The sequence below is a fragment of the Mus caroli genome, unplaced genomic scaffold (genome assembly GCF_978045245.1).
Source record: "Mus caroli unplaced genomic scaffold, Mus_caroli_1 scaffold_4, whole genome shotgun sequence".
Classification (NCBI taxonomy): Eukaryota; Metazoa; Chordata; class Mammalia; order Rodentia; family Muridae; genus Mus; species Mus caroli.
In genome coordinates, this window is record NW_028227259.1 from 119,387,285 (window position 1) to 119,414,341 (window position 27,057).

The 27,057-nt window shown below is 47.4% G+C and overlaps 1 protein-coding gene across 4 annotated transcripts in view; it reads right to left on the bottom strand.

Annotated features, from left to right (window-relative positions):
* Positions 1-342: 342 nt before the first annotated feature.
* The window catches only part of Rnf10 (ring finger protein 10), a 31,523-nt gene continuing 4,808 nt past the window's right edge, over positions 343-27,057 (bottom strand). Inside the window, exons 2-17 of one of the 4 annotated variants that reach the window (XM_021161828.3) lie at positions 19,309-19,505; positions 15,869-16,068; positions 14,306-14,396; positions 10,907-11,091; positions 10,696-10,832; positions 9,593-9,753; positions 8,793-8,918; positions 8,311-8,566; positions 7,995-8,128; positions 5,850-5,967; positions 5,565-5,666; positions 4,538-4,693; positions 2,626-2,726; positions 1,230-1,287; positions 989-1,147; positions 343-631 (exon numbers count right to left, since the gene is read on the bottom strand). In XM_021161828.3, the coding sequence (XP_021017487.1) occupies positions 558-631; positions 989-1,147; positions 1,230-1,287; positions 2,626-2,726; positions 4,538-4,693; positions 5,565-5,666; positions 5,850-5,967; positions 7,995-8,128; positions 8,311-8,566; positions 8,793-8,918; positions 9,593-9,753; positions 10,696-10,832; positions 10,907-11,091; positions 14,306-14,396; positions 15,869-16,068; positions 19,309-19,505 (2,255 nt within the window). In that variant the 3' untranslated portion in view covers positions 343-557. Of the gene's footprint in view, positions 635-988; positions 1,148-1,229; positions 1,288-2,625; positions 2,727-4,537; positions 4,694-5,564; positions 5,667-5,849; positions 5,968-7,994; positions 8,129-8,310; positions 8,570-8,792; positions 8,919-9,592; positions 9,754-10,695; positions 10,833-10,906; positions 11,092-14,305; positions 14,397-15,868; positions 16,069-19,308; positions 19,506-27,057 lie in introns of all 4 variants that reach the window. The other 3 variants (XM_021161826.3, XM_021161827.3, XM_021161825.2) reach the window with 3 other exon arrangements.

Consider the following 27,057-nt stretch of genomic DNA (forward strand, 5'->3'; position numbering starts at 1 on the left):
TAAGCTCAGCTTCCAGCTCCTACACAGGCTCACAAGCAAATGTAGAGTGACTCCAGTTGCAGGGACCAACAGACAGGCATGCAAACACCTTTTCGGAGGCCTTTAAGAAAAAGGGGCTGTGAAAGGGCCAAACCTCTCTTGGTAAGAAGGGGAATCAACAGGCACAGCCTCCCCCTCACATTTCGGGTGACTGCCTGTGGCACAGCCACTTCCCAGGAGAAAAACCTGCAGCAGAGCAGTGCTGTCCCACTGGATGAAGACTACTCCAAGCTCACTTTGGGTTGAGAAAATTAACATCACAAGGGTTAAGGTACAAATGAATATGCTTGTCGGGAAGGCGGCTCATGTTGAGTGTCAATACTTTATTCTGGTGTAAAGAGGGGAAGCTGGAAAATACACTGTATTTAAAATTTTCTTGGTTCCCCCTCACTTTGTGGAAAGCCCCTCCCCCCGCCCCAAGCTAATCAATCTGTTCAAACTCAAATACTTAAAAATTACAGCAGCAAAACAAAAGCACAGAGAGGAAACCCGATGGAGAAGGCGCCTGGGCAATAGTGTCACTTGGTGTGGACGACCGAGGTGCTGAACAGCAACTTCTGCTTCTGTCTCTTCCTTTTCTTCCCTCCTCTGTCTTCTGAGGGGAAACAGCGAGAGTGCACTTAGACAAGGGTAGGCACATGTACTGTGGGCACTGAGGTGAAATGGCTAGAGATGGGCTGATTCCCGGCACCCATAGGGAAGCTCACTGCCATCTGCAGCTCCAGTTCAGGAGATTTGATCCCTTTGAGCTCCAAAACATCAAACATGCACATGGTACGCACACATAATAAAAGAGTTCCTCAGAAGTCCACTTCTGGACCTTAAGAATTCACCTAGGGTGGACAATAAGCCCCGTGCTGACACTTGGTACCTGCCACTGACCCGGGCAGGAACGGCAGCACACGTGGCTAAGCCTGAGCTCTGAGCTGAGTGAGTTTCCGGCCCTTACCAGAGAGGGGGTCTGAAGTAGCTGGTGTGTCCAATTTCATGAAGGCTGCTTCGATAGCTTGGCTGAAGGAATTTTGGAAACTGGGCACAGGAACACGGTCAGAATTGTCACTCTCCCCATCGCTGTCCACAGGGGCAGGAGGAACCAAGCTATTGTCATCTGAAAAGGGCAGTGTTAAAATTGTAACCCTTGTATTGAGAGGGGTTGTTCAGATCTGCCTTTGCCGTCTGCCCGCTCTCACCTTTCTTTGGAGCAGTTTTGGGCCACCCGTCTGCTTTTGCTTTGCCAACCCTCAGCATCTGCCAAGCGGGACAGAAGGAAGAATGTAAGTGCCACCACAGCGCTTCACAGAACTGTCTACAGGCCTCTGTACCGTCGGTCATGGACATGACAGAGGGCTGTGGAAGAGCTTTCCTCAGCCATGAGTCAGGAACCCCTGCTCTGATGGTCGGTTTTCCCTGCCCTTCTTGGAGCACCTAAGTACATCAGCCAGCTGGGTATGGTGCTTGCTTCACACCAAGAACCACAGAATTGGGGAGGCTGAGGCAGGAGGATTGCCTACAATTCAAAACCAGTCAGGGCAATGTGAGTCTTAGGATAATATGGGGCATAGAGACCTCAAGCATATACCGTGTCCCCCAGGGGTTTTGTCTGTTTGACTGATTGCTTTGTTTTAACCCTCTGGGAGTAAGGAAAGAACAGAGTTCCTTGCATAGCCCAGGCTGACCAGACTCACTCTGTGGACCAGACTGGCTTCAAACTCACAAAAATCTGTCTGGTTCTGCCTCCTGAGTGCTGGGGTTAAAGGTGTTTACCACAAGTAGCATACCTTCTAGTTTTAAAAGCCATGCATATACTGAGCCTCCTGCTCTGAAAACCCTACAGTGCTTTTTTGCACACTCATGCACGCACATATTGCCTTTCAGGTGCAGTCATAAGCCGTGGCACAGTTATTTTCTGTACATATGGTAAATCCGAACAGTCCCTCTGCCTTTACAAGAACTGCCTTCATTTCACACGATCAAAGCCAGCTCTACTGTATTTCGTTTGCTAATGTGCCCCACAGCACCTACCAGAATTTGTTCTCCTGATTTGTAGCCTGGGTAGGCATGGGCTACTACACTAAAAAGTACATGACTTCTCCACCCCACCCCACCCCGCACAGAATTCAAGCAAGCCTGCCTGACCCTGACACCTGTGTCCCAAAGTGAGACACATTATTCGAGATGAAGTGTGCTGTGCTAAGAGGTGCTAGCTTCACAGGGTAACCTATTCTGGTTGAAGTTCTTCTATTTTTGGGACAGGGTCTTCTGTATCCTGGCTTGGCTTGAATTCCTCATCCTCTGATCACCACTCAAGTGCTGGGATTTCAGGCCTGCACTTACCTTTCTTTATCTTTCACTGTGGTCATTTTATAAGATTTTAGTGATCTTAAATAATTAAAACTACTTGAATTCTCAACTACTTCCATGAGCTCTGTCCTGAGCCAATCTCTCAGCACTGTGCATGTGGTGGTGGTGTGGGTGATGCACTGGCTCTGGCTGCCTCTCCAACATGCAGCCAGCTCTCACAGCTGCACTAGGTTCCCAGACAGCAGCAGAGCTCCCATGAGCTGCTTTCTCAAGCAAAAGATTTACCTGGGCAAAGGATAGGAAGGGAGAGTCGTCTTCCAGACTCCCAACGCAGAAGGAGGGACTGCCCTGACTGGCAGTGGGTGACAGAGGGGTCAGCAGAAAGTCTGAAAGGAAATCAGAAACCTGGTTACGTAAGTATCCTTTTAATGAGAAACAACCATGAGAGCCAGGCATGTTGGCCCTTGCCTGCGACCACTCTGGCAATATAGTGAGGTGTAGACCGGTCTTCTGAGTGAGCCTTTGCCTCAGAGAGGAGGGGGAAGAGGTGGGGAGGTGAACAGAATCAGGTATGGATAACTGCCATAACCTCCCCAAAGAAAAAGTAAGCCTTGGTTCAAATATTAATCCTGCCCTGCTCTTATTCCAGAGCACTAGGCATTGCCTACACCAGTGAACGCAGACAAGAGGCTTCTCAAAGCTCCTTTAACACTGGCATGCAACCACGGCCAGACAGCCCTTTCCTTAGGAAATGCTACACCCCTCACAAAGGCTGGCTCGTAACTATTGTAATCCTAGTACTTGGGAGGCTGAGGCAGGTGCACCAGTGAGTTCACAGCCAGTGATATAGCAAGACTGTCTAAGAAATAAAAACTAAAAGGCTTGCTAGCTCTCCAAGCTGAGATGTTTGCTGTGGACTGGTTTTATGTGGACGGACAACTTCAGACAAAACATCCAGATCACTGTTGTGGCCATGATGCCCTGGCAGTCAGGACTGAAGACACACACCAAGTCAGTCTTCCTCTACAGAGTCCTCGGGAGCAGTCCATCCTCTCTCACCTACAGCTGATGCATCCCACACATCAGGCACTGCTGCAGGCACTGCTAGGCCGTGGGCACCGGGCAGTGGGCACCTTGTCTCTTTCCTAGTAGCAGGTCCTTCCACACCACACCCACCCAATGCTACTCGACACTTTCACTCTGAGAACTAAACTATTCTTGCCTTAGAAATCCACAATTGCCAATCTAAACCTAGCACGAGCACTCTGACCCACAGTGTACCCAGGGCTCCACAGCATCCTTTCACGAAGCAGCTTCCTTCCCAGCTCAGTGGGGAAACATCATGGTTACAGTCTCTAAGAACCATGGTCTAGCCCCCATTCCTGCCACTGAAGCTCCTGTAGATCATCAGTCTCAGGTCTGTGCTGACTAGTTTCTTATGTCAACTTTACACAAACGAAGGTCATCTATGAAGAAAGACTCTTAATTCCGTCGGGAAAAGGCCTCCGTAGGACTGGCCTGCCCGTAGGCAAGTCTGCAGGGCTGTTCTTCACTGATGACTGATGTCCAAGGCCCAGCATACCTAAGCAATGGTCCATGCCCAACCTATAAAATTTTAATTAAGCCATTTCCCTACCATGTACTCAGTAAGTCTGACTTTTACAATCAATATTACGAAAGGACATTATAAACATTAAACATGGGAATCAGAAAAGAGAAAACAGAACAGATGGGTCAGAAAAATGATGCAGGCTTTACGAAGCCACAAGATCTAAGAAGTCAGAAGCAAACCTAAGAATTAATGTAGCTTAGGACTAACTCTAAAAGTCTTTCACTTAAATACTGCAATGTGCCAGGTTGGTTAGAGCTGTGAATTTAGACACTAAAGTTTGCTTACGATGGTCAAGGCCCATGGCTAAGAGCACTCATGCTTTTTGCAGACTGACTTGAGTTTGGTTCCCAGCATCCATTAACTCCAATTCCGGACTGGACACTCTTCTGACCTCTAGAGCACCAGGCATGTATGTGGTACACACATATACATACACCAGGCATGTATGTGGTACACACATATACATACACCAGGCATGTATGTGGTACACATATATACATACAGGCAAAAAACTCTTAACACATAAAATTTAAAAATTAAATTAGAGCTCTAAATAGTAGAATCCATCACATATCAACTACTTACCTGCATGGGAGCTTGGACTTCTGCTCAGAGGAGACAGGGATAGGGCCCCATGGCCCTCAGTGCTGGTGGGACCCAAAGCAGAATCAGAGGGACAGGTATAGGAATTGAAGGCCGGAAACTGCTGCAGGTTCTCGAGGGGAATGTGGACCTCAGGATCTGCAAAGCAAAGGCAATGGAGGTCCATGTACACAGCTGGTCAGAGCTGCTCTAATGGCCTGGGAGACAAATGACTATCAGGCTGTCTCTGCTTTACTCTACAGTAATCCCGACAGGAGGCCCAGGCAGTAAGAGCAGCCTAAGCTATGTCAGGATCCTCCCCTCCAAAGACTGGATGCTGCGCAAACCTTTATACCTTCACCTCTGGGGGGTAGGCAGTTCAAGGTCAGCCAGGCCTAACTGAGCTACTGTCTCACAAACTTCTCTTGAGACATCTGTTTTTTTCAGAGTTAGGGTGTGTGTCGGCCACAGAGTTGTAGAAGCTGAAGCACATCCTCACTCCTCGGTCACCAGAGCAAGCTGTGCTGACCACTCTAATGGACAGAAGCAGGGAGCCAGGTCCTTCCAGCCAGCACTCACATCCTTGCTGTCTTCTGACTCTCTTCCCATGTCTCCTCAGGCAGCCCACAGTGGGCATGAGCTCGCTCTGAGCCTGGAGTGGCCTCTGATTCTCATCTGACAGGCCCAGGATCCAGTCACACTGATCCCCTGGATCTAATGACTGGTTTGGAGTCAAATCAGAAACTGTTCCCAGCTCAGCAGAGCGGTCTCTCTTCTTCCCTCTCCCTCTCCCTCTTCCTCTCTCTCTCTCTCTCACGCCTGAATCCTGCATGTGCCCCTGCCCTCCTATGAGCAGGTCAGGTTTATCTGAGACAGTCAGCAGTTAGAGACTTCCCTACCATGGAACAGTTCATTATCACCTTTACTACCTTACCCCGGAAGAATGGAAACCACTGGCAGGGCGCAGGCAGGCAAGGGGCCACATAGACTCCCACAAGGCAAAGTAAGCAGCCGTGAGCTCTGAACTTACACCTGCCCTGTCTCTTGTTCTCCTCCATCTCAATTCTGCGCTCTCGGCGACGCTCCTCGCGAGCCTTCTTTTGGCGCTGACGCTTCCTTTTCTCAATGTCGTCTGTGGGTTGGTCAAGTTGTAAGAAAGACAGATCAGCCGCCGTTAACTCTCCCTAGATGACCACAGCTAAGCCAGCGAGACAGCAGACCAGATGGATGGATGCATCCCGTGTCTCAGCATACAGCTCAAGCCCCACCTCCCACACTGGGTTCTGAGCAGAGAAGGACAATGGGCTTTTCTCACCTGAGAACATCTCTAGGGTTTCCTTAGAGACCACAGGAGGCTGCAGAGCCAGTTCACAGATGCTGAACTCACAGGTGAGTGGCAAGTGAGAGAGATACCTATGACGCTGCCGAACATCCTACAAACAGAACCAATGCTCAACTACTTGAGAACAAAGGATCCCAACACACACACCCAGCACCAGAACTAAATGGACAGCGCTGCTGCCACTGCTCTATAGAAAGCCAGACCCTACGTGCAGCCTGCATTAAGACATCCACCAGGGCTGGTGAGATGGCTCAGTGGGTAAGAGCACCTGACTGCTCTTGCGAAGGTCCAAAGTTCAAATCCCAGCAACCACATGGTGGCTCACAACCATCCGTAATGAGATCTGACTCCCTCTTCTGGAGTGTCTGAAGACAGCTACAGTGTACTTACATATAATAAAAATAAATAAATCTTTAAAAAAAAAAAAAAGGGCTGGTGAGATGGCTCAGTGGGTAAGAGCACCCGACTGCTCTTCTGAAGGTCAGGAGTTCAAATCCCAGCAACCACATGGTGGCTCACAACCATCCTTAATGAGATCTGACTCCCTCTTCTGGAGTGTCTGAGGACAGCTACAGTGTACTTACATATAATAAATTAAAAAAAAAAAAAAAAGATAAAAAAAAAATAAAAAATAAAAAATAAAAAAAATAAAAGACATCCACCAAACTTAGGACACAGGGAGTAGACAGCCTGCTAACAGAATGGCCTAAAGCCGACCACTATCTCTCACTGTCTACACTCACACTCAGAACAGGGAGAGAGGAGCCGGGCGTGGTGGCGCACGCCTTTAATCCCAGCACTTGGGAGGCAGAGGCAGGCGGATTTCTGAGTTCGAGGCCAGCTTGGTCTACAAAGTGAGTTCCAGGACAGCCAGAGCTACACAGAGAAACCCTGTCTCGAAAAACCACACAAAAAAAAAAAAAAAAAAAAAAAAAAAAAAAAACAGGGAGAGAGGACTTGCTGACACCAAAACAACAAACAGCCCACACTGGGAGCCATGAACAGAGCCAGCAGTGATGCTCGAGGGAAGGCACAGAGACGGACGGCCCTGCTGAGGGAATCTGACCCGGAACACTGGAAACCAAAGCCTGCTAACTTAAGTTTCTACTCTTTTTCTGTATTTATTTCATGCAATAAATACAATTCTGTACCAATACAGGCATATTTACTGAATGGCAAAATTTCACATAGGTAAATCACCATCACACAATTCAAAGTTATTTCCAAACCGAAAACCTATTTCATACCCATGCAACCTGGCTTAAGGCATCCAAGGACTTTGGGGTTTTTGAACATTCCTTTCCAGAAGTAAAAAAGGAGACAAAACAGGGTGTAGTGGTGCACACCTTTAACCCTAGAGCTCAGCCAGCCTCATCTACACAGCTAGTTCTAGGGTAGCTAAGGCTTCATACTGAGCTCCTGCCTCAAGAAATAAAATAAATATAAGTAAATGTAAAGGGGTGTGTGTGCAGGGGTATGGGACAAGAACAAATTTCATTTGGAATGAAAAGTAAGATATCAGTACCCCAAACTGTAGCACTGACCATGAGACACAGGACAGGATACACTGCACTGAACCCTAGCACAATCAGGGAGGCATGTAGGGCTTACTCAGGATTACAATAAGTTTTAAAAAACAAACAAACCAGAAACAGCCCTGAGCAGGTCTGAGGTGGAGGTAGGAGGATCAGAAGATCAGGTATCATAGCTTAGGCTGCATGAGAGAGCATCGCAAAAGCCAAGTAATAGTCTGAGGCCAGCCTGCCCTACAGAGCGAGTTCCAGGACAGCCAGGGCTACATAAGAGAGACCCGGACTCAAAAACAAACAAAGAAAGGAACCACAACAAATGAGTACATTGAGGCCTCAACAGTTGCAGCCGCTGGGTGGTGGTGGCGCACGCCTTTAGTCCCAGCACTTGGAAGGCAGAGGCAGGCGGATCTCTGAGTTCGAGGCCAGCCTGGTCTACAAAGTGAGTTCCAGGACAGCCAGGGCTATATAGAGAAACCCTGTCTCGGAAAACAAAACAAAACAAAACAGTTGCAGCCTCACTCCGATGAGGCCTACACGAAAGAGATCATGGTAACATCACATAGTGCTTTTCTCTAGAAAACCTCACCTCAGACATGGAATACCCAGCAATCTCTACCACGGTTGCTGAGATCTTCTCTGGGCTCTGCTCCAGGCTGCCGTACTCCCGCACAAGACAGCGCACGTTGACAGGGTGCAGGAACATGTGCTGTCCATCTTCCGCTAAAGACAAGAGCTCTATCACGCAAGCCCTGGCCAGTCTCCAGCATGGACCGCTCTCTCCCAGCCAGGCCCACCATTCCCGCTTGCTGCTGGAAAGCAGGGAGCCAACCCCCAGGACCTAGCAAAGACACCCTGCCCTGTTCAGAGTGCAGCCCAGCCCTCCCTTTTCCTTGGGGACTCACCCTGGTAGAAGTAGTAACACGGAGAGCTGCTGAGCTGGGTGAAGCCTGGCTTAGTGATGGGCTTCTCCTGGCTCATCTCAGGACCAACAGTCCCCTCTCCCAGACTGTCATCGGCTACCTCTGCATCCTCACAGGCTTCTGGTTCAGACACTGCTTCCTCCTCTTCTACCAAAGGGAGGGCGAGAGGACCAGGGGGGGCCAGAGAACAAACTTGTGCAGCTTCATCATCAAAAGCAGACAGATACTCCAGCACACCCTGCTGGAACAAACCCTAGGTCAACACGAAGTCCCATGTTCTGTTTCATGAAACAATGCAGCAGAGGCAGCTATGCTCCCCAGGTGTTGACTTGAGCTCTCCTATTCAGTACCACCCCTGGAAAAGGTGACAGATCTAGTCATGAGGACACAGCCAAGCCACCATCTTTTCTTCACAACAGCGGGATCTGAAGGACAAGTCACTTCGTTGTGACGGGTACACTGACCTTCCTGGGTTGGAAAGCAGACTCCATGGCCAGGGGAGCCATCAGCACCAGGTGTTCCAGAGCAGCCACAACACCAGTGACCTCCCCTCCGCCTCCAGCCACTCCTGACAGAGCTTCTTCCCGAATCTAAGGCCACCAGAAAAAAGAAGACCCAAACAGACTCACTCTGAAGGACAAGCAGCGATTCTCATGGCTCAAGCTTAAGAATCCCTGATGCAGAGGACACAGGAGCTACTCCTTCCTTGGCCAATTCTACTTACTCCAATATCTTCAGTAAGTGTTGCTAAGGCCTGATGGGCAAACCATAATACTCTTCCCACAACATTTCCCAAAACAACTTGAAAACTAAATATAAGAATTTTTCCGGGCTGGTGAGATGGCTCAGTGGGTAAGAGCACCCGACTGCTCTTCCGAAGGTCCAGAGTTCAAATCCCAGCAACCACATGGTGGCTCACAACCATCCGTAAGGAGATCTGGTGCCCTCTTCTGGAGTGTCTGAAGACAGCTACAGTGTACTTACATATAATAAATAAATAAATCTTTAAAAAAAAAGTTATAAAAAAAAAAAAAAAAGAATTTTTCCTAGACAAGTAGAAAGATCGCCTTGCTTAATTAACTAAGAATACAGCTCAAGCAGAAACCCCACTGTCACAGTGAGTCAGGACAACCATTCGGGGCTGTGGCTTAGCCCCACAAAGTTGAAAGCTCTCCACATGCCCTCCTTCCCATTCCCACCTAACTGGCCTTTCAGCCCCTCCCTGGAGCTCCGGGAAGCTGGTCTGCAGCTCCCATCTATTTACCTTGACCTCCTGGATAGCAGCCTCAATGAAGCAGGACTCAGGAGTGTGCTTCTCCTCTGCCAGCTGCTGCTCCAGCGCTCCTTTCTCCTCCAGAACTACCCGGTGCAGCACCTGCTCCTTCGAGGCCAGCAGCAGCTTGGAGTACTGGCTGAGCTGCTCATCTGCAGGAAAGCCACAGAGAACACAACTGTCCCACACCTCTTCTGTCTCTTACCTCTTCTGCCCTAGGCAGAAAATGGGACTAACAGTGGAACCTCCTAGAAATATAACAATTACCCTAAACTGGGCTAGCTCAAAGACCTAAGCAGCCAGAAGACATCCCAGCCGCACTGCATGTTTGCGAATGAGAACATGTTAGCCCGTAGGTCTAGCCATACAGAAATGCTCAGGAAGATGGTCTTCTAAGAATGAAGGAGGCATTGGCGACAGGACAAACCTAGATCATCCAGCCATCTTATATTCTAGTTTTTAAAAGAACAATAGGGACTCTGGCATGGTGGCCTTTAATTCCAGCATTTGGGAGGCAGAGGCAGGCAGATCTCTTGTAAGTTCGAGACCAGCCTGGTCACAAAGCAGGTTCCGGTACAGGGAAACCTTGTCTCACACAAAACAAAATCCACCAACAGCTGTGAGCCAAGCACAGCCAATCCCAGTCTGAGAGGAGCGAGTGGGCTGAGGACACCTGACTACAGTTTAGGGAAGGGTCGTGGGTGAATTATGTCCTCATTGCCTGCCCCAGGACTTTAGTTTTTAAGACAGTATCCCATGAAGCCCAGACTGTCTCCAACTTGTTATGTATGCAGCCAAGGGAGAAAATGAATTTGTGATTCTCCTGCCTCAGCCTCCCAAGTGCAGGGATCTCATGTGTGCACTACCATGGCTGGTTTCTTCCTTGTATTCTTGCTCTGTCACCAGTGCTGCGAGCTGCACGTACGGATTTTTGTGTACTCGGCAACCACTTGGTCCTGTGCCACATCCTCTGCCCTTGTTTTCAGACAACTTCTCATGCTGGTAGTTTAAAACTGGCTTAGCCAAGGGGCAAATTCTGATATTATCAAGATGCATGCTCTATTCTTTAAGGGTTAGTCCCCCCTCGTGCTCACCTCCTAGGTTAATAGGATGGTCTACATTCACCCACTTGGATTTGGGCAGGGCCACCAACACTCCCTTCTCTCTCTTCATCAGCTGCATGGTGATGGTGTCCCCCACAGCATACTGTCGAGACTCTGTGGCGACAACACTGAGACAAAGGCGTCTGGATGAAGCAGAGCAGGGAGACAGCAGCCGAGGGTCTCACCTACCCCGCAGTCTTACCTCTTGAGATCCTTCTTATGCACAGAGCTGTAGCAGATGGGACATTTGCTCCAGGTTTTCTCACTGAGTGAAAGATAGTGCAGGATGCATGCCCAGCAGAAAATGTGTCCACAGCGCGTTATCTTGGCCGCAGTAGGTGGATAGAGGCATATTGGGCAAGATGGCACTTCATGGCTACAGATGCGCTGAAACACAATGACACAGCGTCACAGCTCAGCCCTGACTCAGGGCCAGCAAAGTCAGATGCCTCTCTCTGCACCTCATCACTTCACCAAGATGGTTAGCAGCAGACATGGCTGGAGAAACTGCTCAGCAGGAAAGAACTCTTCTGCCTATGGAGTCTGAATGACAATGTCGCCCATTTGGTGGGACTGTTTGAAAAGAATTAGGAGGCGTAGCCTTGTGGATGTTGAAGCTTCAAAAGCCTCCCCATTCCTAGTCAGCTCTGTCTCGGTCTGGTGGTTGTTATTAACATGTGAGCTCTGGCACCATGCTTGCCTGCCTACTGGCAGGCTTCTCTCCAAGGTAGTCAAGAGTAACTGTCCCTCTAACTGATTCCTGGTTATGACTTCCTCAAAGAGGGGTAGGTAGATCCTTTATTGCTTATATACCCTGTACTGGTTGGTTTTGTCTCAACTTGACACAGCTGGAGTTATCACAGAGAAAGGAGCTTCAGTTGAGGAAATGCCTCCAGGACATCCAGCTGTAAGGCACTTTCTCAATTAGTGATCAAGGGGGAAAGGCCCCTTGTGGGTGGTGCCATCTCTGGGCTGGTAGTCTTGGTTCTATAAGAGAGCAGGCTGAGCAAGCCAGGGGAAGAAAGCCAGTAAGTAACATCCCTCCATGGCCTCTACATCAGCTCCTGCTTCCTCATCTGCTTTGAGTTCCACTCCTGACTTCCTTGGTGATGAACAGCAGTATGGAAGTGTAAGCTGAATAAACCCTTTCCTCCCCAACTTGCTTCTTGGTCATGATGTTTGTGCAGGAATAGAAACCCTAAGACAAATTGGTACCAGCAGAGTGGGGTATTCCTGTGACAACCTGACCATGTTTTGGGGAGGACTGTGGAAGGACTTTGGAACTTTGGGCTAGAAGATCCATTCATTGTTAAGAGCTCTGTCAGGGGGCTGGTGAGATGGCTCAGTGGGTAAGAGCACCCGACTGCTCTTCCGAAGGTCCGGAGTTCAAATCCCAGCAACCACATGGTGGCTCACAACCATCTGTAAGGAGATCTGATTCCCTCTTCTGGAGTGTCTGAAAACAGCTACAGTGTATTTACATATAAATATCAATAAATAAATCTTAAAAAAAAAAATGGAGCTCTGTCAGATGTTGTGTAGGAGCTTTGAAGATAATGTTGAGAACAGTGCAGAAAATGGAGGACTGGCTTGTGAAATTTCAGAGGGAAAATTAAAGACTCTTTTCAGGGCCATTGCTATTTTGGAGTTTGATTATTCTGTGGTTCTGATTAGCTGGGGCTAAAGAATCAGCTGTGATTAACAAGATACCAGAACTACTAAAGCAAAACCTTTACATTACTGGGACTATTGATGCTGGTTAGCTAGAGCTAAGAAATTAGCAGTGATTAAGAAGAGACCAGCGGGCTGGTGAGATGGCTCAGTGGGTAAGAGCACCCAACTGCTCTTCCGAAGGTCAGGAGTTCAAATCCCAGCAACCACATGGTGGCTCACAACCATCCGTAACGAAATCTGACTCCCTCTTCTGGAGTGTCTGAGGACGGCTACAGTGTATTTACATATAATAAATAAATTAAAAAAAAAAAAAAAGTGTGCAAAAAAAAAAAAAAAAAAAAAAGAAGAGACCAGCATTGTTGAGGTGACATCTTCTGGGAAGTGTTTTCTGAAAGCACAAAGAGGCTGTGTTTTAGAGATAGCCAAGGTTGTACTCCAGCTGCAGCGGGACTTGGTAATGTGTAAGGGCCACCCAGGTGGTACTGGTTTTGAAGGCATGAAGGGGTCATGCAAAAAGAGTTGAGGCTTGGCACCATGAAGAGAGCCTATGAGAGGCTATTGTTGAAGCCAAGTTACAGTTTTGGAGATGCCAATACCATGAGATGACTACCAAAAACAGCAGCAGCAGTGGAGTACAGGCGGCTGGAGCCTAGAAGACAACGTGTGTGCTACAAAGCGCATGGCTGGAGATGTGACCCAAGCCCTTGGAGGAGCCCAGAAGATCGTGAGTTGGATCCCAAATATTGGATGGTTGGAGATTGAATTTTGCTTTGCTTTTGATTGTGACTGTGCCCTGATTCCCCCCCCCTTTTTTTTGATTTTTATTTTTTTTTCTTTTTTTAAAAAGATTTATTTATTATATGTAAGTACACTGTAGCTGTCTTCAGACACTCCAGAAGAGGGCGCCAGATCTCGTTGTGGATGGTTGTGAGCCACCATATGGTTGCTGGGATTTGAACTCTGGACCTTCGGAAGAGCGGTCGGGTGCTCTTACCCACTGAGCCATCTCACCAGCCCATTTTTTGTTTTTCAAGACAGGGTTTCTCTGTATAGCTCTGGCTGTCCTGGAACTCACTTTGTAGACCAGGCTGGCTGCGAACTCAGAAATCCACCTGCCTCTGCCTCCCAAGTACTGGGATTAAAGGCATGTGCCACCATGCATGGTTTATTTTTCCCTCTTGAAGGAAGTTTTTTAGTGAAGCCCACAGTTAAGAGACTTTGAATTTTAAAGTACTTTGTATTTTAAAAGATACTGGGTATTTTAAAGGGATTGAACTTTTAATATGTAAAGACTGTGGGACTTTTAAAGTTATTTAGATCTTGGGGATGAATAAGAACTAAGGGTTGAGGCTTACTAGTGATGTGTTTGTGTGTCAAGTTGACAAGGGGTCAATTGTACTGGCTGGTTTTGTGTCAACTTGACACAGCTGGAGTTCTCACAGAGAAAGGAGCTTCAGTTGAGGAAATGCCTCCAGGACATCCAGCTGCAAGGCCTTTTCTCAATTAGTGATCAAGGGGGAAAGGCCCCTTGTGGGTGGTGGTCTTGGTTCTATAAGAGAGCAGGCTGAGCAAGCCAGGGGAAGAAAGCCAGTAAAGAACATCCCTTCATGGCCTCTGCATCAGCTCCTGCTTTCTTACCTGCTTTAGTTCCAGTCCTGACTTCCTTTGGTGATGAACAGCAGTATGGAAGTGTAAGCTGAATAAACCCTTTCCTCCCCAACTGCTTCTTGGTCATGATGTTTGTGCAGGAATAGAAACCCTGACTAAGACACACCCTTAGAGAAAAGCCTTCCATATCCTAACTGGTATCAAAGACCAATCAGAAAACATAGCCCACGTTTAACAGCGCTAACAGCTGCTGTTCAAAGGCAGCCTTTAGTTGGCTCGCTCCCTCTAATGACTTAGAAAACTTGGTAAAGCCACTCACCACTTGTTCCACAAAGTCCCAGTTGACTAAGGTGTCAGGGTCAGCAAAGTGAGCTGCGTAGTCTTGGTCTTCAGACACCACAAATTGGCAGCTAAAACAGCAGGAAAGACAGGCAGAAAGCAATCTGTCAAAAATCACCCCAAGACCTCACAGGAATTCCCCACCTCAGAGTTCAGATGCTGGCCAGGAGCAGCTGTGGCTGCCAGGATGGGGCTGCATAACCCACAGACTTCAGCCTCAGCTCTGCATGGAGTCCAGTCTCAGCAGGCAGACACCCAAATCCATAAACTATTTCTTCTGCTTCCAAGCCCTAACAAGCTCCCTGTTGTCCTCCCTTGAACTAAAATTAACCCAGACTGAGACTTCCTCCCTCAACCCTTGGACCCTATGAACACAGCTCATCATCTTTAAGGCAGGAGAAAGCTGTTACCAATCACTTGAGAGCAATCCCCATCAAAATACACAGTGGTGCTTTATACCCAAGGTCCAATCTTACGTCTAATGACTCAGCAAAGGGGAAGGGATGGGTAGAAACCACTTTCCTGCCTACTCCATCTTCTCTGTTTCTGAATCTTCCTAGGACTGTGAACTGTAACTCTTGGCTCTCACATGCACACTAGGTTCACACAGGAGCAAACAAGTAAACGCTAGAGTTGGCAGTTTAAGGAAAAGCATTGCTCTTACAGAGATTGGCAGCACTCATGCCAGGGGGCTTCCAGCTGCAATAACTGCAGCTCGCAGGGAACTGCAAGTCTGCCCACCTCCAACTCAGGATATGGATATGCATAACTCATATGCACATAGATAGCCGCATACATCCTCTCACACGCACAATTAATTCTTTGGAAAAACGAAGTGCCTACCTTTTTTTCCTTTTTGGATTTTGTTTAAATAAAAATAAAGGTTAACAAAAATGTGTGTGTCTGAGTGTTTTGGCTGCATGCGTCTGTCTGTGCACAGCTGCAAAAGAGGGCATCAGATGCCCTGGACCTAAAGCTACAAATGGCTGTGAGCTGCCATGTGGGTGCTAGGAATCAAACCCAGGTTCTCTACAAGAAAAAACAGTGCTCTGAACCTGAGCCAGCCCTGCAGCCCACAGAGTACTAACTTTGTACATTTTATCAACACTGCCTGCTAACTAGGGTCCAAGTCTAGAGAGAACCAAGGCACCTCCTCTTCCTCCTCACAGTCTAAGAAACACCTGTGAGAGCTGCACAGAGGGAAGCAGCCCAGTACCAGGAGTCAGCCTGCTCATCTGTCCTACTGAGACCTGTCCTGAGGGCTCCTGGGAAGACTTTTGTTTGCACCTCAGTTCTTCCTCTGCTAGGCTCAGCACGTGAGCACTGGAGTAAAACTCTCCCCTCTCAGCATCCATGACCTCCTCGCAGTCCACTCAACAGCAGCCTGAGTCCACACACCACTCCTGGTCCCATAAGTCACAGCAAGCACTGAGACTTCTCCCTCAGAGAGAAGGACACTCTCCTTTGTGTTTCTCCCCCTGACTGGTTAGATGAGGTGTCCTCCTCACAGTGTGGTCACCCTTGCCCTGGATGGGGTACTCACTTGGCCTGTAGAAAGAGCTCCTTGTTGAAAGGCTTGTGTCCCCATTTGTTTCTCTTCCCCCAGCCACCATGCCCACTGCCTTCAAAGTGACCTGCCTGGCCACGTGGTTCAAAGGTGAAATTTAACAAGTGGTTCAGGTTGATCTTCTTAGGGCCAGAGAACTGGGCAGGGCTAAACTCTGCCCGCTGAGCCTCTGCTACCTAGAAAGAATGACAGCATTTCAGAATGAAGAATTTACCCACTGACAGCAGACATCGGCACAGTGCCCCTTCCTTCCACATGGCTGAGAACACTGAACCTCACCTAAGCCGTGCGTGGCAGGGAGGACAGGAGACGGTCCCCTAGCATCTGCATCCCGACTGTCCCGTTTGCCCTGCTCAGCAGCACTACAGTGAGAGCCCTGCCCTGCACAGCCTTCTCTAGTCACATAGTAGCACCATGAGGAACTTAGCCAATAAACTCTCCATAGTCCCGCCTTCTTTTATTGGTGGTGTTTAGTATTGAACCTGGAGTCTCACGAATGCTAGGCAAACCTTTTACCTCTATGTCAAATCTACATCCATAACTCCACAACACCCCCCCCACCCACACCCACACACTTTAAGACTTTAAGAAAAGTTTGCTGGTGTGGAATGGATTCCTTTATTCCCAGCATTGGAACACACAGGCAGGTGGATCTAAGTTGGAGGCCAACCTTGGCTACAGTCAGGACTACACAGAAAAACCTTTTCTCAAAAAACTAATTGAAAACTTCAGTGCTGATGCACGCCGAGCATGCATAATGGCAAGTGAAGGTGCTCACACACGCAGATGGGGAAAGTCCCCGGAGTTCTGGAGCCAGGGTTACTGAGTGTACTGGCTGGTTTTGTGTGTCAACTTGACACAGCTGGAGTTATCACAGAGAAAGGAGCTTCAGTTGAGGAAATGCCTCCATGAGATCCAACTGTAAGGCATTTTCTCAATTAGTGATCAAGGGGGAAAGACCCCTTGTGGGTGGGACCATCCCTGGGCTGGTAGTCTTGGGTTCTATAAGAGAGTAGGCTGAGCAAGCCAGGGGAGGCAAGCCAGTAAAGAACATCCCTCCATGGCCTCTGCATCAGCTCCTGCTTCCTGACCTGTCTGAGTTCCAGTCCTGACTTCCTTTGGTGATGAACAGCAGCATGGAAGTGTAAGCCGAATAAACCCTTTCCTCCCCAACTTGCTTCTTGGTCATGATGTTTGTGCAGGAATAGAGACCCTGACTAAGACACTGAGTTACAGGTACTTGAGGGCTGCCCTCTGTGGGTGCTGGAAATCAAACTCAGGTCTCTCTAAGAGCTCTTATGTTCTTAACTGCTGAACCTTCTCGCCAACTCCACACACCTCCGTGCTATAGCTATAATTTTGGGGGTTTCGTTCCGGCACAGTGAAGTTGTGGAGGGCAGCAGCTAACTGCCAGAAGACTCCTAAGACACTATTCTTGACAATTAATTAAAACTGATAAGAGTTAGAGCATGAAGGTAAGAACTAGCTGCAACAAGAAATAAACCTAATCACTATGCTAATCACAGTTTAAAAGGTAGCAGGAAACCAATGTCCAGACTGAGTCCTCAACAACCCTGCACGGAAACAGTACCGACTGACACTGCAGAGCAGACAGCCACAACTCCTCCTCACTCATTCCCACTCCTCTCCGTCTGTCCGTCCGACCGCTGGGCTGCTCCAGGTCAGCATGCCCTCACTTGAGACACTGATCTGATGAGCACCGCAGTGGGAAGATCTCAGGAGACACGGGTCCCGCTCACTCGCTCGCCTCAAACCCCAGCTGTCCAGCTGTGTTCTCCCCAACAGAGCTGAACCTTTAGCACTCCGTGCTGTGTCGCTGTGTAGCCCTGGCTGTCCCTGCTGAATCTCCCTCTGCAGACCATGCTGACTTCCAACTTAGAGATCTGCTTGCCTCTGCTTTAGTGATGGGACTAAAGGTCAGAGCCACCAGCACTGGCTCCTCTTTAACCTGCCGTCTTTTTAAATATTTACTTATTTATTTTATGTATATGAGCACACTGTTGCTCTCTTCAGAGGAGGGTATCAGATCTCATTACAGATGGTTGTGAGCCACCATGTGGTTGCTGGGATTTGAACTCAGGACCTCTGGGAGAGCAGTCAGAGCTCTTAACTGCTGAGCCTTCTCTCCAGCCCCTTTAACCTGTTTTTTAATGCCATTATTTACTTTAATGTGCAAGCAAAAGAAGAAAAAAAAAAGGAACTCCAGCAAAGGCAAATGTAATACTTTCACTGTATAGTCAAATGTAGAGGTTTTTAGCATGCTCATTCATGCAATGCCAACACTTGAGAAGAAAAAAGCAAAACAAAACCCCCAAAAGAAACAGTGGCCTGGCGGGTGGTGGCACATTCCTTTAACGTCAGCACTCAGGAGGCAGAGGCAGGCAGATTTCTGAGTTCAAGGTCAACCTGTTCTACAGAGTTGACCTTGAACCAGATAGCCAGGGCTACACAGAGAAACCCTCACAGCATCTGAAGGGATCACCTAGTCATCTCTGCTGCTTTAAGTCCCAACAGTGTCCCTTCCCTGGCTTCATTCAGATCTCTCCCATCTACCTCTGCAGCCGGGCCGATGGCACAAACCAATAGTCTCAGCCCTTAGGACGCCAACGCAGCGGCCCAGGCTGCCTATCCAGTGAACCCTCTCAAGAATAAGTAAACAAACAAACAACTACGAGTTCAGTCGCTTAGGCACGTCACTGCCATTCTTCCTCCCCCTCTCTCCCTGCCTACACTGGTTAATCCAATAAGCACTTACCATCAGGGAAATTACACACTGGTTACTGACACGCCAGACTAGAGAATTAGCCCCTAGAGAACAAAAACAATGAGCACTCTGTTTACAGCGCTGCTTGGACTCCTTGGTTGTTCAGGGTACATCACAGACGAGGAGGATAAGCAGTTCTTTAAGTTTATCTACTCAATCTGTCTCACTCTGTAATGGCTACACACACAGCATGGATGGTCAAACAACAGCACAGGAATCAGCACAAGTCTTCTTGATAAGTACTTCAGCGACTTCCTAAATCCAGCAACTAGGATTGAAAGGCAGTGGGCATCCCTCACATCAACCTTTACTCTCAAAACAAACCAGATAACTCCTACAGATGGGCGTCTGAGACTAAGGAGTTCAGCATTTTACTCTGCAAGATAGACACCACTAGTGTGGCTTTTATTACTCAAGTGCTCCAGAGGGCACATAAAGTGTGAAGTGACAATAAAGTACAACACACCTGCTGTCCTGTCTCCTCCCCCAGGGGTGTCACAGACCCCCAGGGAGGAAAGGAGGCAAGGCCCCAGGTCTGGCTCATCCCCAGCTGCATAGCCAGCCTGGTGCCTGCTCTGCACGCACTCACACTTTGACAGGCAGTGCCACCAAGGCCATTCTCTCTCCATACCTCATCTCGTCTTCCACCATTAGAAGAAGAGCTAAAGGGTTTGCTGCTGCCACCGCCCTTTTGAGGAGGCATCTTGTTAAAAGTTTTGCTTTTCTGTGAATTGGAGCGACGGGACTGGTTGCTAAAATTTTCATTTTTGGGGTAGGAGGGTTCACGCTTGCGATTGTAACGCTTGGATCCATTTGAGTTCTTTCCATCTGAAAACAAAAGAAATAAAAGTAATAAGTTTAATGTTTTCCCAGACACGGCCAATTTCTGTCTATCTTTCAGCAAAGTTGAACTTATTAAATAAGGGGAAATAGGCCTTTCCACAGCCTGTGAGAAAGCTAAGCTTAGTCCATAGCACTGGTGCTCTGAGGAAGAGCCTCAGGAGGGTAGGTTGTGCCTGGTCTGCAGGCCTGACAGGAAGAGGACGGGCACCGCCCTTAGTGTAATAGAGTGTATACAGAGCTCTACAGAGGAAGGGCCTAGGCTTTAGCAGACATATTCACCAGGCATAAAAACAAGCCCAGGGGCTGGTGAGATGGCTCAGTGGGTAAGAGCACCCGACTGCTCTTCCGAAGGTCCAGAGTTCAACTCCCAGCAACCACATGGTGGCTCACAACCATCCGTAACGAGATCTGGTGCCCTCTTCTGGAGTGTCTGAAGACAGCTACAGTGTACTTACATATAATAAATAAATCTTAAAAAAAAAAAAAAACAAAACAAGCCCAGGCATAGATAACGTCACACCCCCTTAATCCCAGCACTTAGAAGACAGAGGCAGGTGGATCTTGAGGCCAACATGGTATAGAGTAAATTACAGGACAGCCGAGACAAAGAGACATTCTGTCACAGACAGTTCAGTGTCGTCCACACGCTATGGAAGCTACAGAGTTAACACACCCACGCTGAGCTCCAGGAGCGCGTCAGGTCAGTTCAAGCTACTTAGAACATCCACTTGATTATAAAAATAAAAATATAAAACAATTGGCAATAACTGTGAGATAGCACATTATTACGTGCTGTGTTTTCTCCCCTCCCCACCCCCGTCATAAACCTCAACTTTCCTCCTGTCTCAGGCCCTGAGCACTGAGCCTGCAGGCAGGGGCTCACTAGGCCTGGCTTCTTTTATATGCTTGCCCCATGTCTTATACAAAATATTCTTGCTACGTTATGAGCAGTTTTATATATCCCTAGTCCTCAGCCAGGCATGGGGCTCAGACTTCCAGATCCAACGTTGGGAAACTGAGCCAGGAGAGCCGCCGACAAGCTTAAGATCAGTCTGGGCTGGACTGTGAATTCTAGGACAACTTCATTATAAAATAAAATCTGTATTTTTTTTTATTACATGCTATTTATTTTGCATGTGTGTATGTGTTTATTTACACGAGCCACGGCACACATTTAGAGGGCAAAGGACAACTCTGGATGGGTTCCGTCCTGCCAATGTGCAGGGTCTGGAAAAAAATAAGCTCAGTCATCCTGCTTGGCACCAGGTTCTTACTCAGTGAGCCATCTCCCTGGACCACGAATCAAAATCCAAGGAGCTGAGGGGATAATTCAATGGAAGCACACAATGGAGTTCAGATCCCCCAGAACCCATTTAATGGAAGGCAAGTAAGACAACTGTAATTCCAGAACCAGGAGCCAGGAAGGAGCTGGCTCATTAGATTAACCAGAAATCTGCACGTTCCATTTTCAGTTAGAGGCCCTACCTCAATCCACAAGTAAATAATATATAAATAGGAGGCTGTCTCTAATAAAGTTGAAGTCTAAAGAGGTGGGTCAGTGTTAAAAGCACTTGTTGCTCTTTTAGAAGACCTAGGTTCAGCTTAGCACCCACATGGTGGTTCATGATGTCTGTAACTCCAGTCCCAAGGGATCCAATGCCCTCTTCTGACCTCTGCAGGCACCAGGCAAGAATAAGGTACACATGTAAATGCAGGCAAACACACACATAAAATAATTACCTATTCTTCAAAAGCACAATTAATGGCTACTCAATTGCCTGCCGTGAGGATAACATGATCAATACATTTAGTAATGTCTTTTTGCTAGTTTCACATAACAGTACTGAAGATTGTTTTATAAGGTCTATACAGTATGTCAAATATTCAAAGTGAAACGAGATTATGAAGTACAATCATAAAAGCCCATTACATATCCTGAAGTTGCTTTGTAGAACTTAATGATGACTGATTTATATCCTAACAGCTTCATAAAAGAGAACAGGAAGTTCACCACATCCCTGTTAATAACAGTAGCAACTTGAATAAACTTGTTCACATACAAGGAACAATGGCTTCTAGTTTTACTTTACTTAGATTTTTGGTTTTCTTTGTAAACCTGAATTTCTCTAATTAGTAAAAGATACTTCCAGGCTATCTGTCGACCAAATATCGCTCAGTTTCACTGGGAGACCGGGTCTCATGTCCCCCCAGGGCGGCCTCAGACCCCCTACACTTGTGAGGACGACCTGAAACCCAGTTCTGTCTCTACCTCCCAAGTGCTAAAATTACAGGTGTGCACCACTGGGTCTGGCTGTCCATTTTCCTTTTCTTACTAAGGAAATTGTTGCCAGCATCCACAAATCACTAATAAGTTTTTTTTTTCCTTTTTTGAGACAAGGTTTCTTTGTGTAGCACTGGCCATAGTCTTGAAAGTCACAAAGATTCACCTGCCTCTGCCTCCCAAGTGCTGGGATTAAAGACGTGCGCCACCAACATCCGGCATGACTAATGAACTTTAACAAGGAACGTGAGTCCGTACACTATCTAAGCCAGTACTAGCTTAGACAGAGGGGAAGGAGGGGTAAGAGACTCAGTTGAGTGTAAACTGCTTAGTCTGCAAGCAGGAGGCTCTGCCTGAGGACCCGCATTAGACTAGGTGGATCCAGTGCACAGCTCCAGCTCCAGGGGAGGTAGACGCAGTTGATTCCAGGGGCTTCATCAACAGCCAGTTTAGTCAAAAAGACAACTTCCCAGATCAGTGAGAGATACAGTCTCAAAAAAATAAAGTGGAGACACTGGAGAGAGTCTCCTGCCCATCACTGATGTCTATTCTTCACATGTGCATTCAAGGGTGAGAGCATGCACAAATACATGTGCACACCCAAACACAAGTGAAAGGCAAAACAACGCTTATCAAGAAAGGTGATGTAGGTGCGGCAGGCAGCGGAGGTGTTAGTGGCGGCTGCAGCTAGTACAGACTACCAAGAGGCCAGAGGGCAGACTTACACTGACTATGAGTCTGTGAATGAGTGCATGGAAGGTGTTTGAAAAATGGATGAAGAACATCTGAAGAGAATGAATCCCAACAGCCCTTCCATCACATACGATATCAGTCAGTTGTTTGATTTCATTGACGATCTGGCAGACGTCAGCTATCTGGTTTACCGAGCTGATACACAGACATACCAGCCATATAACAAAGACTGGATCGAAGAGAAGATCTACATGTTCCTCCATCGGCAGGCCCAACAGGCTGGGAAGTAATTGAGTCGGAAGCACTGGGGCTGGGGGTGGACTTGGAACAGGTACATACAGAGTGCTGTAGTGAACCTTTTGTACGATAGCTATCCTGTTTCAACTTTGTTATACTCAAGGCAAGATTGAATGTCTGACATGAACCGTGAATGATCTTGTCACCCTGAAGCCACCGTGGCCCCTCTGCTTCTTTACTTTCATTTTCTTACTTAAACATTTTTATGATAATACAAATAGAAAACATTTTTGCCATTTAAGGTTGGTTCCAGTCCTTGAAACTATCTGAGTCTGCTTTATAGCAGTGAGCACACTAACCCTTCCTAGGGGGTGGGGGGATGGGGACAAGGTTAGTTATATCCTCTGGGAAAGTCTTAGTGAAAAATAAAGAAATGTTCTGTAGTTATTAAGGAAGGGATGGGGTAGGGAGGGAGGGAGGGAGGGGGGGAGGAAAAGAAAGAAAGAAAGAAAGAAAGAAAGAAAGAAAGAAAGAAAGAAGACATAGACCAACATGCCAGAGTGACTGCTACCAAGTCTAAGTTCAAGTCCCAACCCCACAGGGTGGAAGTAGAGAACCTTACCCTGCAGCTGCCTTCTGACCTACACACACACACACCATGGCATGTTCCTGAGCCCATGAACCTCAGGGCTTCTCTCATCTTCACTTCCCCAGCATTCTTCCTTGGTCTGTCCTGCTGACCCGAGCCTAGTCTGAGGCCTGACTGTCTCTGCTAGGTAGTGCTACTTCTGCTGATTTGTGTCTGGTAGCTCAACTCTATACCGAACTGGACCACTGGTATATCCATGAAGCGTCTGTGAGTGGATGGAGCTGCAGCTGCTAACCTGTGAACTGAATTTTGAATTTCCAGACAACAGATGGAAGTTGCTCCAATAACCTTTGTAAGCAGGTCCTCTTTCCCCCTAGCCTTTCTTTTCTACTACCTCTGGTGGGTGGTGGGTTACAAGGGAGGTTATAGCGTTTAAGAACCATTATTAAGCTGGGCGTGGTGGCGCACGCCTTTAGTCCCAGCACTCGGGAGGCAGAGGCAGGCGGATTTCTGAGTTCGAGGCCAGCCTGGTCTACAAAGTGAGTTCCAGGACAGCCAGGGCTATACAGAGAAACCCTGTCTCGAAAAAACCAAAAAAAAAAAAAAAAAAAAAAGGTTTGAAAACAAGTTACAGGGCAGTGGTGTCATACACCTTTAATCAAAGTATTGGAAGGCAGAGGCAGGAAGATCTTTGAGTTCCAGAACAGCCAAGACTATACACAGAAACCCTGTCTCAAACAAACAAACAAACATGTCTACATGCACAAAATTCTGGCTTTAGGGGCCGGAGAAATGGCTCCGTAATAAACACTTGCTGCTCTCCCTCTCAGAGGATCCAAACTAGTTTCCTTGCACCCATGTGGTGCCACATTCTTAGTTTTCGGGAATCCAATACTCCTCTCTTCTGGCCTCTGAAGGCACCTGGTATATATATGACACATACAAACACACACACACAGGCAAAATGCTCAAATGTGAAGCTGAAAGGACAGGTCAACAGTTAAAAAGTACTTCTCGCCCTTCCAGGGGACTCAGGTTTGGTTCCTAGGACTTACAAGTAGATCACAACCATCCCTAACATCAGTTCCAAAACACACTCACACACATAAAAATTACCTAACAAAAAGGTCTGGGCTTGATCATCAGCACACCATAAAATCGGATGCAGACAACAAGCTGGATGTGGTAGCACACACCAGCCATCCCTGCACTTGAGAAATGGAGAATCACAAGTTCCATGGCAGCGTGGGCTAGAGTATGACACCTTGTCTCAAAATACACAAAGCACACACTAAAAGAAATACACCTGTAAAGAAAACATATCCAGGCCAGGCAGTGATGGTGCATGCCTTTAATCCCAGCACCTGGGAGGCAGAGGCAGGCGGATTTCTGAGTTTGAGGCCAGCCTGGTTGAGTTTCAGGACAGCCAGGGCTACACAGAGAAACCCTGTCTTGAAAAGCCAAAAAAAAAGAAAAGAAAAAAAAAAAAACCATATCCAGCTACTGACAACGACCTTTTTCTTTTCTGCAAACACCTCTACTTTGTCTGCTTAGGGTTCTTTTTAAAATATAATAAATAGGCCGGGCGTGGTGGCGCACGCCTTTAATCCCAGCACTCCGGAGGCAGAGGCAGGCGGATTTCTGAGTTCAAGGCCAGCCTGGTCTACAAAGTGAGTTCCAGGACAGCCAGGGCTATACAGAGAAACCCTGTCTCGAAAAACCAAAAAAAAAAAATATATATATATATATAATAAATAAATATGGTGTGCTTCAGGAATTTTCATGTGTGGAAATTTTCATGTGTGTACTAATCTCTATGTTGGTGGAATGTTAGTTCACACAGGCAGCCTGGTGAGCTTTTAGGAGGTTCCTGCACTCACCCAAGCCTCACCTCAAAGATTGTGCCTCTCATATAAAAACATTACTGTTTTAAAAGAGGTAAGTAAGCACTTTTTTTTTAAACTAGGCTCTCACTCTACAGTTTAGACTAGCCTAGAACTCACTACCTCGTAGCTCACACTGGCCTCAAGCCCAAGCCAATCCTTTTGCGAGCACAGGCCCAAGCAAGCACACCCAGCTGCTGCCAGACCAAATAACTACAAAGAGACCGTGTCTACATATGGCACAAGCTTATCATACAGCAGGCTAAAGACCTAAGAAAAAAGAGACATGAGTCCAATTTAACTACATCTACTGAGAGAGACAGAGACACATCACCACCACCACAGTGTGTATGTGGAGGTCAAAGGACAACCTGCAGAGGTTGGTTCTCTCCTTCTACCATGTGGTCTCAGGGACTGACTCAATTTAAGTGGTCAGACTTCGTGGTAACAGCCTTTACCTGCTGAGCCATCTCGCCAGCCCATAAATCCAAACTTTGAAAGCAATCACACCCCCAAGGAAGAATGGAAGCCACACCAGCCACTCCAAACCTAGCCAACTGCAGCCAAGGAATCAAGCTAACAAGTTACAGAGGATGACAGCAGGAAGAGAACAGGTTACCACACAAAACTGCCAAGGCACGTTCACTCCTTAACTGCAGACAGTAACTGGAATTGAGAGTTGGAATCGGGGCTGGAGAGCAGCTTACAGGCCTATGGCCGCCCACCCTTCACCCAGCACCAGCCACTGTTGAGCACAGCGCAGCGCCATTTTAGCAGGTGGCAATCTGCATGGTGGCACACCTGTAACCCGGCACCTGGGAAACAAAACCAGTCATGTCTGCACCACACAAATGCCAAGCACCCACGGAGGCCAGAAGAGGGAGATGGAGCTCCTGACAGATGTGAGCTGCCATGCAGATGCTACGAGTTAAACCTGCATTCTTTGGAAGAGGAACTTAATTTTAGAACCCCCTCTCTCCAGCCTCAGCAAAAGAAAAAAGAAAAGAAAAAAGGGGGAAAAAAGCAAAGAAAGGAAGAGAGAAAACACATCCCCCAAATCTTGTTATCTGAAGCTGACAGAACATGACTCTTAACTGTGGCTCTCAAGAGCTATGTCACCCTCAAGTGTAGTTTAGTGGCAGTGCCTGCCTAACACACAGGGCCTAGGCTTGATCTCCAGCACAGCTTGTGTAGATCTGGATGACGCGGAGTTCTACGCTGACAAGACTGAAGATGAAGTAGCACTCGGGGCAACTGCTGGTTTCTTCATTTTTATTACCACACTCTCAGGGAAATGGTTTCCTAAGACCCGCTGTAATGGACAGTGACCTGAGTATTTCTAAATCAGATTACAACAACTGACCACATAAGGATTTATGATTTCAGGCAAAAAAAAAAAAAAAAAAAAAAAAATCAACTCCCTTCTCTCTTGGTCTTCCAAATACCACAAAGTCTGAAGGGAGACATCTCAAGTAAGAAACCAACCAGCTCTTATCTCCAAACCCAGCCAACACGCAGCTGAGGATTGGTCCTACTGTCCTGCCTGGGACCCAAAGATAAAATTCACAGTGCTATTTTTGAAATGTTTTGTAGACAACTTGCCAGGACACACTAGTGAACAACCAGGGAGAAACTGCCCTCCTCTCTCAGAAGGAACAAGAGGACCCACATCAGATTTTGGAAAATAAGTCAAGTTCCTAGAAGAATTTTATTTTATAATTTTATTTGTCTTCTCCATTTTTTTGTTTTCATTTTTGTTGTTTCTGGCCCACTCTTAAACCTCAGAATGGCAGTTCCCAGTTTCAGCTGTGCATCACGGTCACTTCCAGGGCTTTAAGATTACGAATGCTGCCG